The sequence below is a fragment of the Bufo gargarizans genome, chromosome 4, assembly GCF_014858855.1.
Source record: "Bufo gargarizans isolate SCDJY-AF-19 chromosome 4, ASM1485885v1, whole genome shotgun sequence".
Lineage (NCBI taxonomy): Eukaryota > Metazoa > Chordata > Amphibia > Anura > Bufonidae > Bufo > Bufo gargarizans.
The window spans coordinates 54,581,798-54,596,010 of record NC_058083.1 but is presented as its reverse complement, the minus strand read 5'-3'; the positions used below and the strand labels follow the sequence as shown (position 1 = coordinate 54,596,010).

At 46.8% G+C, this 14,213-nt stretch overlaps 1 protein-coding gene across 6 annotated transcripts in view; it reads left to right on the top strand.

Moving 5' to 3' along the window:
- SLC5A6 (solute carrier family 5 member 6) overlaps positions 1 to 10,573 on the top strand; it is a 30,442-nt gene extending 19,869 nt beyond the window's left edge. For 5 of the 6 annotated variants that reach the window (XM_044289403.1, XM_044289401.1, XM_044289399.1 and 2 more), the window contains 7 exons: positions 93 to 205; positions 1,512 to 1,579; positions 2,125 to 2,211; positions 3,048 to 3,229; positions 3,621 to 3,724; positions 4,262 to 4,416; positions 4,938 to 10,573. In XM_044289403.1, coding sequence (XP_044145338.1) covers positions 93 to 205; positions 1,512 to 1,579; positions 2,125 to 2,211; positions 3,048 to 3,229; positions 3,621 to 3,724; positions 4,262 to 4,416; positions 4,938 to 5,102 — 874 coding nt within the window. In that variant the 3' untranslated portion in view covers positions 5,103 to 10,573. The remainder of the gene's footprint in view (positions 1 to 92; positions 206 to 1,511; positions 1,580 to 2,124; positions 2,212 to 3,047; positions 3,230 to 3,620; positions 3,725 to 4,261; positions 4,417 to 4,937) is intronic. The other variant, XM_044289404.1, reaches the window with a different exon arrangement.
- Positions 10,574 to 14,213: the final 3,640 nt, after the last annotated feature.

The window sequence follows — 14,213 nt, the reverse complement described above, 5'->3', positions numbered from 1 at the left end:
CTACTGCTAGCATCTACTGTAACACACACATTTAAAGGGGACATGTCACCATTTCCCGAGGCTTTGGTTTTCATTTTTGCTCCTGTCCTCAGCACCATCTCCTCAGCCTTTAACTCTTTGGCCACGGTTACAATGGAGGACCTGGTAAAGCCGTACTTCCCGAACCTCACCGAGTCCAGAGCAACACTGCTGTCCAAGTGTCTGGGTGAGTATCGGCGCTGCGGCAGCTGCCGGACCGTACCATTATGTCAGGGATGGACCGGGCTGTACTATAGGTCTATGTTAAATATTTGTGAATCTACTTCTCCTTATTTAAAAAGTGAAGCATCCCTGTAAATAACGTTGTCTTTGTAGTCAGGAAATGTACAATCTGGCATCTGTCATAATGCCCAAGTGATGTTGCCACTTGGAAACCATCAACAAGTAGGCATCCTGCAATTAGTGATCTGTACAACTGAACTGTCCGAGACCTAATAATGAATTAAACCTAACGTCCCATGCATTGACAGCAGTTGTCCTGCTTGTTGATGGTTTCCATTTAGCAGCAGATTTCTTCTGCACTGCACAGGGGAAACTAAAGGCAAAAAAATGTCATAAAAGATGCTGGAATAAACATGAAGTGTAAGGTAAGCCACAGTGCACTGTCGCTTTAATTTGGGGGGGCGGGGGGCAGTGCAGTATTATTTTGGGCTCGCAATACGTTTAAGTGTTAATTGCACAAAGCTGAGCGGCTCCGTTAAGTAACCCATGTCACACTGCAGCGCTCTACCTGATCTGTCCACTAGGTGGCGCTCTCCCGTTGTGTAATTCCCTGTTGTGCTCCCCATCTTTCGGCAGCCCCCCCCCTTCCCCAGGAGGTTAATCTTGTGCTGCATGGTGTGTGTGATCCATCTCCTCCATATGTGTGCGTCTGTTGCGTTAGTCTTTGCGCCCCCGGCCATCCCACGTGATGTTGTGCACAGCGCATACTTTACAACTGTGCGGTAAATGCTCATGTCCTGCGCAGGTCCCCCGCCTACCGCGGACATGGGAGCCACACACAGTTTGAGGTATCCTGACTGACGCCCCATTGGATTCTGGGTATGAGAGCTCCAAGTGGCGCATGAGGTCACTGTAACGTCTCCACCATCTACACCGAACCCGTCCCCCCCCCCCCCGTCCCCCGTGTGAACGCTCCAGCCCTCCGGCTTTTCCAGGGTCCTGAATGGCCCTTTCCAGATTTTCCATTCATCTCACAGCTGTCACCCAGCTTTCCCAGACTCCTGAGTGTAATGGTGGTTGCCATGGTGACCAGTAGGGTTGTCACCCAGCTATATCTAGCTTTCTAGACGTTCTGGAGTCTGGATGATGATGATGGCGCCTCTTTGCTGGGAGGGCTGAACTGTTCGGATGGAGTTGTGCTCCTGCAGCTCCCTCCCCACCCCCTCTCCATCCACAGCAGCGTTCATCAGTCATTCATTCATCCTGAGCGCTGCCCTCGCAGCCGGATCTAACGTCTTGTCTCATTACAGCCATGATGTATGGACTCCTCTGCCTGGGAATGGCCTACGTCTCCTCGCTGATGGGCTCCGTGCTGCAGGTAAGTGCCGCATTGACCATTGGTAATGGGAGCCCCCAGCAGTACAGAGTGTTTCAGAAGAGGGGTGTACGGATATTGAGGGGGTTAACAGATTGAGCGTTGTATAGCGGCTGTGCTTGGTATCGTGCTCAGCCCCATTGACTTCTATGGGGCTGAGCTGCTCCCTGGCCACGTGACCTCACTGGCCACTGCGCACACAGGCGCCTTCGCAAACCGCTGGTCGGCAGGACCTCCACCGATCAGATACTGGTGACCCATCCAGAGGAGCGGTCATCAGTACTACGTCTCAGAAAACCCCCTTTTTAAGATAATAGGTTCCCTTCGTCATTCTTCATCCACTCCCTGGACACTGTGTAGAAGGACCCTGTGCTCTGCAGCTTTAAGAAATAGGGGATATATTTTTTTTTTTATATAATTTAATTTGGGATAAAATAAAGTAGATTTTCTGACTTGAGGCTTATTGTGTAATGGTATTGTCCATCCCCAGCACACTAGGATCCTTACTCTGCAGGTGAATGCCCTAACGTCTCCTCTCCTCCCCACAGGCTGCCCTGAGTATCTTCGGCATTGTCGGAGGACCCCTTCTCGGCATCTTCTCCTTGGGATTCTTTTTTCCATTTACCAATTCCATTGTGAGTACATCTGTAGCACTGGAGGAGACATAGTGCCTTGAAAAAGTTTTCATACCCCTTGAATTTTTTTCACATTACACCCACAAACTTTAATGTATTTTATGTGATGGACTAACAAAAAGTGAAAAGGAAATGATATAGGGTTTGCAAGATTTTTAAGAAATTAAAAATCTGGAAAGTGTGATGTACACTTGTATTAAGCCACCTTTGTAGGACCAACTTTCGCCACAATTACAGCTGCAGGTCTTTTGGGGTATGTCTCTGCCAGCTTTGCACATCTAGTGGATGATTGGATGGCAAGCATCCATGAACAGCAATTTTTTTTTTTTTTTTTCCGTAACCTAACCCTGCTTTACAGTTCTTCACAACTTTATCCCTGACCTGTCTGGTGTGTTCCTTGGTTTTCATGATGCTGTTTGATGGCTAATGTTCTCTAACTGATCTGAGGCTTTCAGAACAGCTGGAGGTATACTGAGAATACATTACACACTGGTGGACTCTAAAGCCAATTGGTCACACAGAATTTTATTTAGGGGTATCAAAGTACAGGGGGGCTGAATACTAATGCACAACACACTTTTCAGATTTTAATTTATGAAAAAATTTGAAAACCATGTATAATTTACTTTTCACTTCACACATACTTGTACTTTGTGTTGGTCGATCACCTAAAATCCCAATAAAATAAATTTGTTTGTGGTTGTAACATGAAATCAAGGGGTATGAATACTTTTTCAAGGCACTGTATGTTGGTGTGTATTATATTTTTAGATTCCATACATACATCTGTCCGTGTGCTTTTTGCTCATTGCTGCCATCTCTTCACACTTCCGCAGGGCGCCGTCACTGGTCTACTGGCCGGACTAGTCATGGCTTTCTGGATCGGCATTGGCAGTTTTGTGGACAGGATGGCGGACTCCCCCGTCCCCATGCTGAACGTCACCAGCACCCCGGATGTGGGGAATGTCACCGCGACCGTCATGACAACACTGCTAACATCTGCTGTGGCCACCAAGAGGTGAGGGGCAGGGAGCAAATATATAGATAGTAGACGTCTGCCCCGCACAAGCTGTTGGGGGCTATGGGGTGTGGAATACTATTGCAAGCAAAAAGTGAATCTGTTCAGTCATTGGGAGCTTTTCCAGTCTGGGATGCAGCCTGCAGTGTAAAGAATGGAAGCTTAAATAAAACTGCTTGTCAGGCTCCATCCAGAGAATTTCTGAGTAATCGTGACTTTATCACTGAGTGACCTGTACAGCTGGGCGCTTCAGCTCATGGCTCTTCTGCTGTTGCAAAACTACAACTCTCAACGTATCCTGATGGTCTGCTGTGGGGGTAGTAGTTATGCTGCAGGTCCCGGGGTGGCGTCTACCATATGTAATTTCTCATATCTCTTTCTCGCCTTCCAGCCTGAGCGGTCTGAAGAAGTTCCACGCCCTGTCCTACATGTGGTACAGCGCCCACAACTCCACCACCGTGGTCATTGTGGGCATCGTCGTCAGCCTGCTCACCGGTCAGTGTCCTGTTAACCCCTTCTTACCCAGTCCGGTCCTTGCTGTCAGGGAATTTAAACTGTTTTGTTTACATCAGAGGATTGTAATGATTGTAGACCGGTGCTCAACATTCTGCACCCCCAGACTGATACATTGTAACAAACCATCAGGAGAGGGAAGAGATGATGATGCTGCTGATGTGTTGGCCTCACAGAGGGCTCTCTAGAGCAGTGTTTCCCAACCAGTGTGCCTCCAGCTGTTGCAAAACTACAACTCCCAGCATGCCTGGACAGCCTTTGACTGTGCGGGCATGCTGGGAGTTGTAGTTCTGCAACAGCTGGAGGCACACTGGTTGGGAAGCACTGCTCTAGACTGTATTCCGTTCACTGACAGCAAGCGGGGAGAAGTTACATTACAAAGTGGATATATTATGTGCTATGCCTAAAGGAAGTCTGTGGTCCTATGAGCTCACAATCTAACCTGCTTGCTCACACAATGGACCACTCCCATCATCTCCAGGCCATTAATTCTGATCTCTACATACGTACGTGTTTCAGGCCCAATGAAGGGGAGGGACGTGGACCCCCGAACGGTGTACCTCGTCCTGCCCAAGCTGCTGTTCTTCCTGCCGGAGAGATACAAGGAGAGGCTGAGGTTCGGGGTGCCACACATTGCTGAGGTAGGGGACCGTCACGCCACCAGGCTCTTAAAGGTACACACTGCCTTTTTATTTTTTTTTATATATTTTTTTTTTCCTCATTCTGACAAAAAATGGCTTTTTCACATGTGCTGACATCTAGTGGTCAAAAGAACCATACTGCAGAAGCATCGCAATTTACAGTCTACAAAGAGCAGATAGGTAGGAGTTATCTTTGGAGGACTGATGTCACTTAGGAGGCGGGGTTACATAGTGGAGGACTGGTGATATCACACAGTGAGGGGGCAGGTGATGCATGGAGGACTGGGAATGTCATTCATTTGAGGAAGGGGGTGGGGGTTCTCTGGAAGATATCACTGTATGGGAAACTAGTGATGTCCTCCACTTGAGTAAAGCAACCGATGTCTAAAGTGAACAAACCCTTATGTTCCTGTGCGGTTCCTCATCTTGCTCTCGTTTCTTATACTCCAGTCGCCTCCAGAGCTGCATTCAGTTTATTTTAGCTGCAGTACCTCCAGCTCAGACGATGTTCCTCCTAAAGCTGTCCTTTTTTTTTTTTTTTTTTTTTACTCCAGGATAAACTGAACTCTCCAGACCCTAATGTTGAGGAGAAATCCTGCAATGGCTTCCTGAACGGCAGCGCCAAAGGAGCAGAAAAAGACGAGATGGAAGAGCACTACGCCGGCTACTCCCGCTGCAACGGCGGACATTCCTACATTGTCCAGGAGACCTCCCTGTGATGGAATGTGCCAGACCCAAGACATCTGGGACCTCGGAGAAGTCGGCCGGTCTGTGCCTGAGGAGCCTCCATGATGGTGTGTGGTCTTCCAGGAGTGTGGCAAATGTGGAGGTCGTTCCATCGTTCTTGGCCTCTGTTTTCTCCTTGTGGTTCCTTCAATGATCTTTTCATCCACAATCTTTTAAGACTTTCAGGCCATGATGTAACGTGTAGAAATCTCAAGTTGCTCCTTCTGGTCCTGACCTTTTTCTTCCTGCCTTGTTACCTGCTAGTAGTCGAGATTCTCGGTGGGTAATGCCTTCAGTCCGGGGCGTTTGCGCTGCTAACTAGATCGTGGCACCTTCTTAAAGGGGACACTTCACCAGGACAGACCTCTTAAAGGGCTTCTCCACCTCAGATAACTTTAGTTGGTAAAAATAATGGGAGTCCCTTCAAAGCCCATGTGTTGCCTCTATAATTGGGTTCAGATACTTAATGTGTGCCCTGGGATGTACAATTCCTATAAGGAGGAGCCTGCTATGATTGTCCCATCCTCCATGCCAAGGACTTGTAGGACACTGCGTTCTCTTCAGGTGGGTGCTGATGTCCTTGCATAAATATATCCTGGGCTGTTAAGGGATATGAGGTTGTCTTGTAGGTGCAAATTTGAATATGACATGCCCTTGATTGCGTCAGTGGGGGGGGGGGGGGTGGTGTCGTTACAGTTGCATCCCTGGTGTTGTGTTCCCTTTAAAGAGCTGACGTCTGATCCCCTCGATCGATGGATTCTGTGATCTCACTGATCGTGCTGATCAGTGATCTTCATCTTGAGCTGGACTCAGGATCTTCTCAAGTGACCTGTCTAATGTGACTATCTACGTTTATATCTCCGCCCGCCGCCTTGATCGTAGCAGTCTGGCCCCAGTCTAGAACCGCGTCTTTCCGTGTGTTGGTCCTAGTATTGTACATGTGATCACTGAGGGGGAGGTTCCACCACTTACACCACCCCTTTCTATGGCAGACCACTGAACGTAAAGCTCGGGGTACTGCGTTTCTTGTTATATGGTTTCACTATTTTATGATCTCTGCTTGCTGTCAGGAAATGGGAGCATCCAGATGCTGAAACCAGTCAGAGCTAACACTACAGTTGAGGGCTTGTCACAATTGATCAGTAGCATTTTGGAGCTGGGACATTGCCACAAGTCCACCACCGGCCACGATCCTGATGTTCCCATTCACTGACAGCGAGCAGAGACCTCAGAAAAGTTGCGTATGTGCTGCTGGAGGACTCCTTTAATGCAGGCAGAATGTGGAGCTGTTCTACAATGTCTGAAACTACAACCATGTGCTGTCAGGCCATGCTGGGAGTTGCAGGTTACAGACCACTGCCTTAGAGCAACTTGAATGAGGGCCCCCTGGAGTCTGGGCGGACGTCCTACCCCGATCTGTCTGTGTTTGTAACCTGGTCATGGCCACTCTAGCTTTATGTGCCGTATGTAGTGCCCAGCTCTGGATGGGTGTATGATTATAATATCCTGGACCTGTCATGGAAAAGTATCGCACCCACCTCCTGCCAGTGTCCTGCAGTAAACGTTGCGCTCGTCTTATTTATCAGCGTTCTTGTAGGAGTCCAGCCTGGTAACTACTTTGCTATGCTTTTCAGTAACCCTGTGTCTTCTACTCCAGTCTCCTCCAGAGCTGCATTTACAGTTCTGTTGCCTATCTTCTTGGCTTTGCATTGTGGGAGCTGTCAATTGTCTACATTTAAACTTCTGTGCCAAAGAAAGCAACGCAGCAGATTGTGGAAAATTGCTGAGTGGCCATCTCCCCGAAAGACTTGACTGACCTAGTACACGGTGCGAATTGTGAATGAAGCTGTAGGTGGCTGTAGTATAAGATGGCATTGAGTAAGTGATTCCCCTCCTCCACCCCCAAAATCTGGAGGACCTTCTAAGCCTTCCTTGGCCTTGAGTCTTGAAGACTGAACTCTAATGTTGAAGGATCTCTTGACTATTGTGTTGTCTTAAACCTTTTGGAGTTTTTTTATTTTTATTTTTTCTGTGCCAAGTCAGTGAGTTGGAACCCAAACCTTTGTGCCCTTGAAGTTCTTGTTCTCATTTTCAAGACTGTCCATTTGTCTTATGAAGGATTTGACTTGGGATTGGGCTATGGTAGACTGAGATAATTGGTTGAGCAATCTATTCTTTGCTTCATCTTGGGTGGTCAAGACCTTTCCTCTTATGGCGTTTTATGCCTTCAAGGTTCTCCACCACATGGTCTACTACAGGGATACCCAACCTGCATCCCTCCAGCTTTTGCAGAACTACAATTCCCAGCATGCCTGGGCAGCCTACAGATATTGGGGCATTCTGTGAATTGTAGTTTTGTAATAGCTGGAGGGGCGCAGGTTGAGCAACCCTGGTCTACTAGAATCGGTTATGGTTGACGTTCAGGTCGCACCAGGGACTTTGGTTTCCTTTTGGCTTTTGTGAAAACTCAACCAATCTTCTATGGTTAATCAGACTGTGGATGGACCTGCAGGCTCTCTAGAGGGTGGCATGCTCTTGAAATTTGTCCAAGGCCTGGTTTAAACAGTCCATTTTGGTTAGATGACCAGCTGCTCTAGACTGTGTCTAGCTGAATAAGAGTCCATAGGCTACCACACTCTCGGAAGAAGTTTCGGTCAACCTTCCCAAATTCTTTGTAACAACCAGGAGCTCTTTGGATGCCCCAAGAACCGCATTAGACTTTGTCCATCGAGATTAGCTGTTCCCTAAACAAGGTTACCCAAAAAGTATCTGCCAATAAGTTCCTCTCATGGGGAAGGAGAAGAGTCTCCAAGATAGGAGAGTTCCACTTTTTTTAAGGTCTTTCACAGCTACCATCTCTAAGGGTTGAACCTTTTAAAAAAAAAATATATATATTTTTGTGGTCTTGTTCTATCATCATGATTTATCTTTCAGTCACATCCAAAGCAACAGTGCACCTTGACTTGTTGTTTCTTGGAGTCAGTCGGTGGTTATCTGCCATACAGGAGTCCAATGCAAAAAATGTAATAAAATGCCACTAAAGGTGTACATGGCCTTTATTTATTGAATTGTGCTCATTTTGAGCTAAAAAGCATTTTTTTTTAATTGGCCTTTATTAAAAATGAGGAGCCCTTGTCTCTGTACAGGGCTGAGTTTGTCTAGTAGCAGGATCTGAATTTACACTGTTCAGTCAGCCAGCTCACCTGACGGCTCCTGATCTCTGACCTTTTTATAAACGTCGTTAAGCCAAATTTTTATCAGCTTTAAATAAGTGTTTAACCTCTTAATAATTTAGAGATGAGGGTTAGTAGATGACGGCACAATGTGAAAGTAAAAAGTACCAGTCACACAGCTAGGAAAATGATTAACCCTTTGACAGCATGGCTCAATTATATATAGCCCAAAATGAGTAAAGTGCTATCTAGCCTTTCCGTTGTCTAAGAGCCATACCTCGACTTTCCTTGCATTACTCTTTCCAACCCAAAAACCTGCAGACATTTTGAGTGCTGCTCTGGATGTGACTAGTGTAGAAGTCCAGAGGTAACACTATCTTGCCAAAAGGTTGCCCAAGAGAGGAGTTGTTGTTTTTTTTTGGTCTTTGAAGCGTCCTCTGGTTCCGGAGAGTTTCGTAAGATGTTGGGAATTATTTGTACAGAGCCTCGACCAATGAAAATGTAATTTATTTTAATATAATTATACCGTGTAGTGTGGCAGAGTGTCGAAAAATATTTTTCAAATTTATTATATTTTTTTTGTATTTAAATGCAAGAAATTTCAGCTGTTTGGTAGTCGGGTGTGTAGAGTCTGCTCAGTCTCTCATCCAGTGGTGGACAGGGAGAGACGTGTGACTGCTGCCACCAGCAGAAATGGCGATAATTATTGTAGATTATAACGGACTTTGTCTCAGGGAGTGAAATGTTGAAGTTTAGTCCAATCGGGGCAAAATTCTGGTAATCCAGGACAGCCGCCGGACTATGAGATGTACAGATTTAGCCTCATTCGAAGGCAAGACCTTCCCGTGATTCTAAATTTAGCTAATCCTTTACTTTACGTACAGATCCTGAGTTCCATCTTGTTTTATACTCCAGTTACATTCAAAGCTGCATTAACAATCCTCTTTCATGTTGTCTCAGCCATTGGCTACATTCAGCTGACCGTAGTGATTTGCGGATCCGCACAACACTGAGACTGGCCCGTGTGCATCCCGCAATTTGCAGACTGCACACGGCCGCCGCTACACTAGAAAATGCCTATTCTTGTCCGCAATTGCAGACCAGAATGGGACATGTTGTATCTTTTTTGCGTGGCCGTGGAACGGCACTAAGGGTGTGGGCTGTACGCATCTTTTGAGACCCCACTGAAGTGAACGGGTCCGCACTTGTTACTTAAAATTTGCAAAACGTATGCGGACGCATTCATACGGTCGTCTGAATGAGCCCAAAGCTGTATCCAAAGTTCTGCTGATTTCCTGGCGGCAAAAAGAAAATAGGTCCTGCCTACTGCCCCCTGCTGAGGCAGCGTTGTCACTGCATGCTCTGCTCTGTTGCATCGAGGCAGATGTTGGGTAGAGTAGTATAAAGCAGTGGTGTAGAGAAAGCTATGTCTTCTGCAGTGCACCAGAGCCTCGGTAGGTGCAGGTCTGTAGGTTCACAGCTTTGGATGTGACTGGAGTATGTGACTAGTAAAGCGAAGGATACATGAAGAGACTCTATTACCTTGTGATATACGAGTGAGATTTGACTGGCGCCTTCCCAGACTTCTGTATTCGGTGTGATTTTCTTCCCACGGGAAGAAGACGATTATATAAGAAAATAGAGGTTAAAGGGGCGGCCATTGCGATCTTCTTGCTGTCTGCAGTGAATGGGGGGCTCTGGGGGGGATGACTTACCTCCTGGCCTCCATCACTGATTAGTCGATCATTGATGGATTTAAATATTTTTATTTTGCTACATTTTACATTTCTGGTTGCCATTCGTTAGCAAGCCCCGTAAATATAACAGTTCTGTTCGGGTTACAGCCGGAGCTTCTGTGCCCAATGCGCCTTAAGGTCCCACGACGGACACTCGCGCACAGACGGTGTCTGGGGACGGGAGCTCCAGCGTCATGCCGGAGGGGACATTTACTACAGGAAGGTCCCCGCTCTGCACCCTCCGCCTACTGTGTATACATTTAATATACTTGTGCTCACGTGTTTCATAATCTTGTATGATAAGGAATCTGCCGCTTCTATGTGAATCTGTGGTCTGGAAACCCACTGAGCAGCGGGCGCCTCGTCCTGAGCAGCGGGCGCCTCGTCCTGACTGTGCCAAAGCCACAACTGACGTGTCTCCCGGATCATTTCATGCACTGAATTTGTAGGGGTTTTGTTTTTTTGTGTTTTGTTTTTTTTCATAAATGTTGTTAATTTCTCAGCGTATGATGTCATTCCAGGATCAGATGTAGTAATAAAAGTCTTTGCAGTGTGGCGCCCCCTGTCTGATGTGTGTTGTATCTGCTGAGTAGAAATGTAAGATCCGTTATGCAGAGTGACAACGACCACCGGGTGCCATTACCCTACCCCAAGGGTTGTCACCCAGCTCTACAAATCTGTGTTCACAACCTCAGCTCTCCAGGAGCTTCCAATCAGATCTTCCTATACGGTATGTAATCCATCACTCCCATCATTCATCCTAATACAGCTTTTATTACCAAAAGGGGTTCTCTGGGAGTTGAATATATCCTCAGGATCTACTCGGTGGTTACCCCCACACCGCTGCCAATCAGTGATGTCACACTTATCGGACAAAGACTGAGCCGCGTCTAGGCTCATACAAGCCTGCAATACCACTCACTGCCACTAGACGGTGTATGGTGCTATGATTGGCATCATTAGTTGGATCCTCTGATGAGTAGGGTGGAGCAGACCCCCGGTAGTCGGTGCCAGGTCTACCTGCCAGCCGCACTGGGGCAGAAGCGATCCTGGACACAATCATTGCGTCTAAATGTGAAGGAGGCAGAGAGTAAAACATAGGGGGACATGCATCGGATTCCTTTTATGTCAAGGTCCCTCTAGACCAGGGATCGGCAACCTTCGGTACTCCAGCAGCTGCTGTGAAACTACAACTCCCAAGATGCACACTTGCTTGGCTGGTCTTAGAACTTCACAGAAATGAATGGAGCATGCTGGGAGTTGTAGTTTCACCACAACTGGGGTGCCATTAGCCATCACTGCTCTAGATCAAGGATTATTCTCAAAGGACCAGCCCACCAGCACTAAGGTGACCTAGACAGGATGGAATAAGCAGTCACCACTAGAGGGAGCTCTATGCAACAAATGTATAAACCCATAGGCAGTGAGCGCCCCTAGTGGAGGCTGCAGGCAGCCAGAAGTATATAATTTTTCAGAAGAAAATAGCTGAAGCCAATAAATAATCTTGTGCATTAATGTATTTACAAGGATAGTGATAGTATACAGCTGTATAGACGGCAGCGATATGGGGGGCGCGCGCGCGTAAGTAAGGTGTTCATAAAACGGGACGCAGAGCAAGACTCAGACTGGGGCTTGTTTCACACTGGCGTTAATGGCTCTGGCAGGGGAACAGCCTGCTGGATTACTAACTACCGTGCGCTCCCAAAATCCATCCGACCCCATTCACTATAATGGGGATCGGTGGAGATCTGAATGCAGCCAGACAAATATCGGTAAGGATCCAGCAGGCTGTCCGAGCAGGGGACTGTGTACATACAATACTTGTCCTATATTATACTCTGGAGCTGCACTCACTATTCTGCTGGTGCAGTCACTGTGTACATACATTACTGATCCTGAGTTACATCCTGTATTATACTCCAGAGCTGCACTCACTATTCTGCTGGTGGAGTCACTGTGTACATACATTACTTATCCTGTACTGATCCTGAGTTACATCCTGTATTATACTCCAGAGCTGCACTCACTATTCTGCTGGTGGAGTCACTGTGTACATACATTACTTATCCTGTACTGATCCTGAGTTACATCCTGTATTATACTCCAGAGCTGCATTCATATAACTTAACATTAGCAATGCAAATCTAGTGCCGATAGGTGGACAGACCCTGAGAATGTTCTATAATATACATTATAACGGGGATGATTCATAGGAGGATTTAATTCCACATCTTCTCGGGACTGCTTCCTCTATTGTCTGAGATTCTTTTCTCTTCAGTCCTCGCTGCTTGCGGATCTGCTGGACACCTCCCATTCCAGGGCTTCAGCGTACAGCCGCGACCTCATCGGCCACTTCTAAAGTACAGAGGACAATGACAGTGATGATGGAATCAGAGGGATTGTGTCATTCCAGTATCATTCATTAGAGATTACTCTGCAGAGGAGAAATATTCTGCACATTCTGCTTTTACATGTTCTAGTTTATACTTTTTATTTTTTTTTAAATGTACACCTGACTCTGAGGACCCTGCCTCATGACGGTAATGAGAAGGTTCTGCTGACCGCCTCATGACGGTAATGAGAAGGTTCTGCTGACCGCCTCATGACGGCAATGAGAAGGTTCTGCTGACCGCCTCATGATGGCAATGAGAAGGTTCTGCTGACCGCCTCATGACGGCGATGAGAAGGTTCTGCTGACCGCCTCATGACGGCGATGAGAAGGTTCTGCTGACCGCCTCATGACGGCAATGAGAAGGTTCTGCTGACCGCCTCATGACGGCAATGAGAAGGTTCTGCTGACCGCCTCATGACGGTAATGAGAAGGTTCTGCTGACCGCCTCATGACGGTAATGAGAAGGTTCTGCTGACCGCCTCATGACGGTAATGAGAAGGTTCTGCTGACCGCCTCATGACGGTAATGAGAAGGTTCTGCTGACCGCCTCATGACGGTAATGAGAAGGTTCTGCTGACCGCCTCATGACGGTAATGAGAAGGTTCTGCTGACCGCCTCATGACGGTAATGAGAAGGTTCTGCTGACCGCCTCATGACGGTAATGAGAAGGTTCTGCTGACCGCCTCATGATGGTAATGAGAAGGTTCTGCTGACCGCCCCATGATGGTAATGAGAAGGTTCTGAGAACCTCGCCCCATGATGGTAATGAGAAGGTTCTACGGACCTTGTCCCATAATGGTAATCAGAAGGTTCTACGGATGCCAAACTCTACTAATGATGGGATTACTCTGATGACCTTGTCCTGTAATAATGAGATGACTCTGCTGGCCAGCTCTCTAATGGCAATGCTCCACCCTCTAACGATAATGAGATGACTCTGATGACCACATATAACCATTAGTTGACTGATAAGTTTTCCTTCTAACAATATGACTCAAAATTTGAAATGATTGTCCCAGTCTACACAGCAAAGCTGACAAGTAAGCAGTAGGGAGAAGGCAGTGTTGTCGTATTGTTTCTGCTCTAGCGGTAAGCGTGCGAACTGCAATATGTCATGATATTTTACAGGGGACGTGCCCGCCATGCTGCCAGCCCGTACCATTCAGGTATGTGAATCCTGTTGGTGTCTATTCACATCAGCCACATTATTCATTAAACTCTTCATGTAAATAATGCATTTACTAAAAAATATGACTACTACTCTCATCGTGAAAAAAAAAGGGGGGTTAGTCAGCACATCCCAATGCGCAGGTGCACGTTGCCATGGCTAGAAACATAGAGAAAAAAGACAATGCAACAGCACTGTGCAAACCAGATGAAGTACAACAATGCCATAGTCACAACACACATTCTAGTGCTAATGCTGCGCTTATTTATAAAGTGAGATGCTTGGCCAATGCATTTTGTACAAAACCGAGCCCGTCTGCCAAACGTAAAGGCGATCTCTGTAAGATGGGTCCTAACAATAAATTTTACCTGTTATGCGCCATAATGTTCAGGAAGTGTTGGGTACTTTCACACTAGCGGTTTTCTTTTCTGGCATAGAGTTCCGTCCTAGGGGCTCAATACTGGAAAAGAACTGATCAGGCATATCCCCATGCATTCTGAATGGAGCATCAGGATGTCTTCCGTTCAGTCATTTTGACTGATCGGCAAAAGAAGAAACTGCAGCATGCTACGGTTTTATCTCCGGCGAAAAAAACTGAAGACTTGCCTGAATGCCGGATCCGGCATTTATTTCCA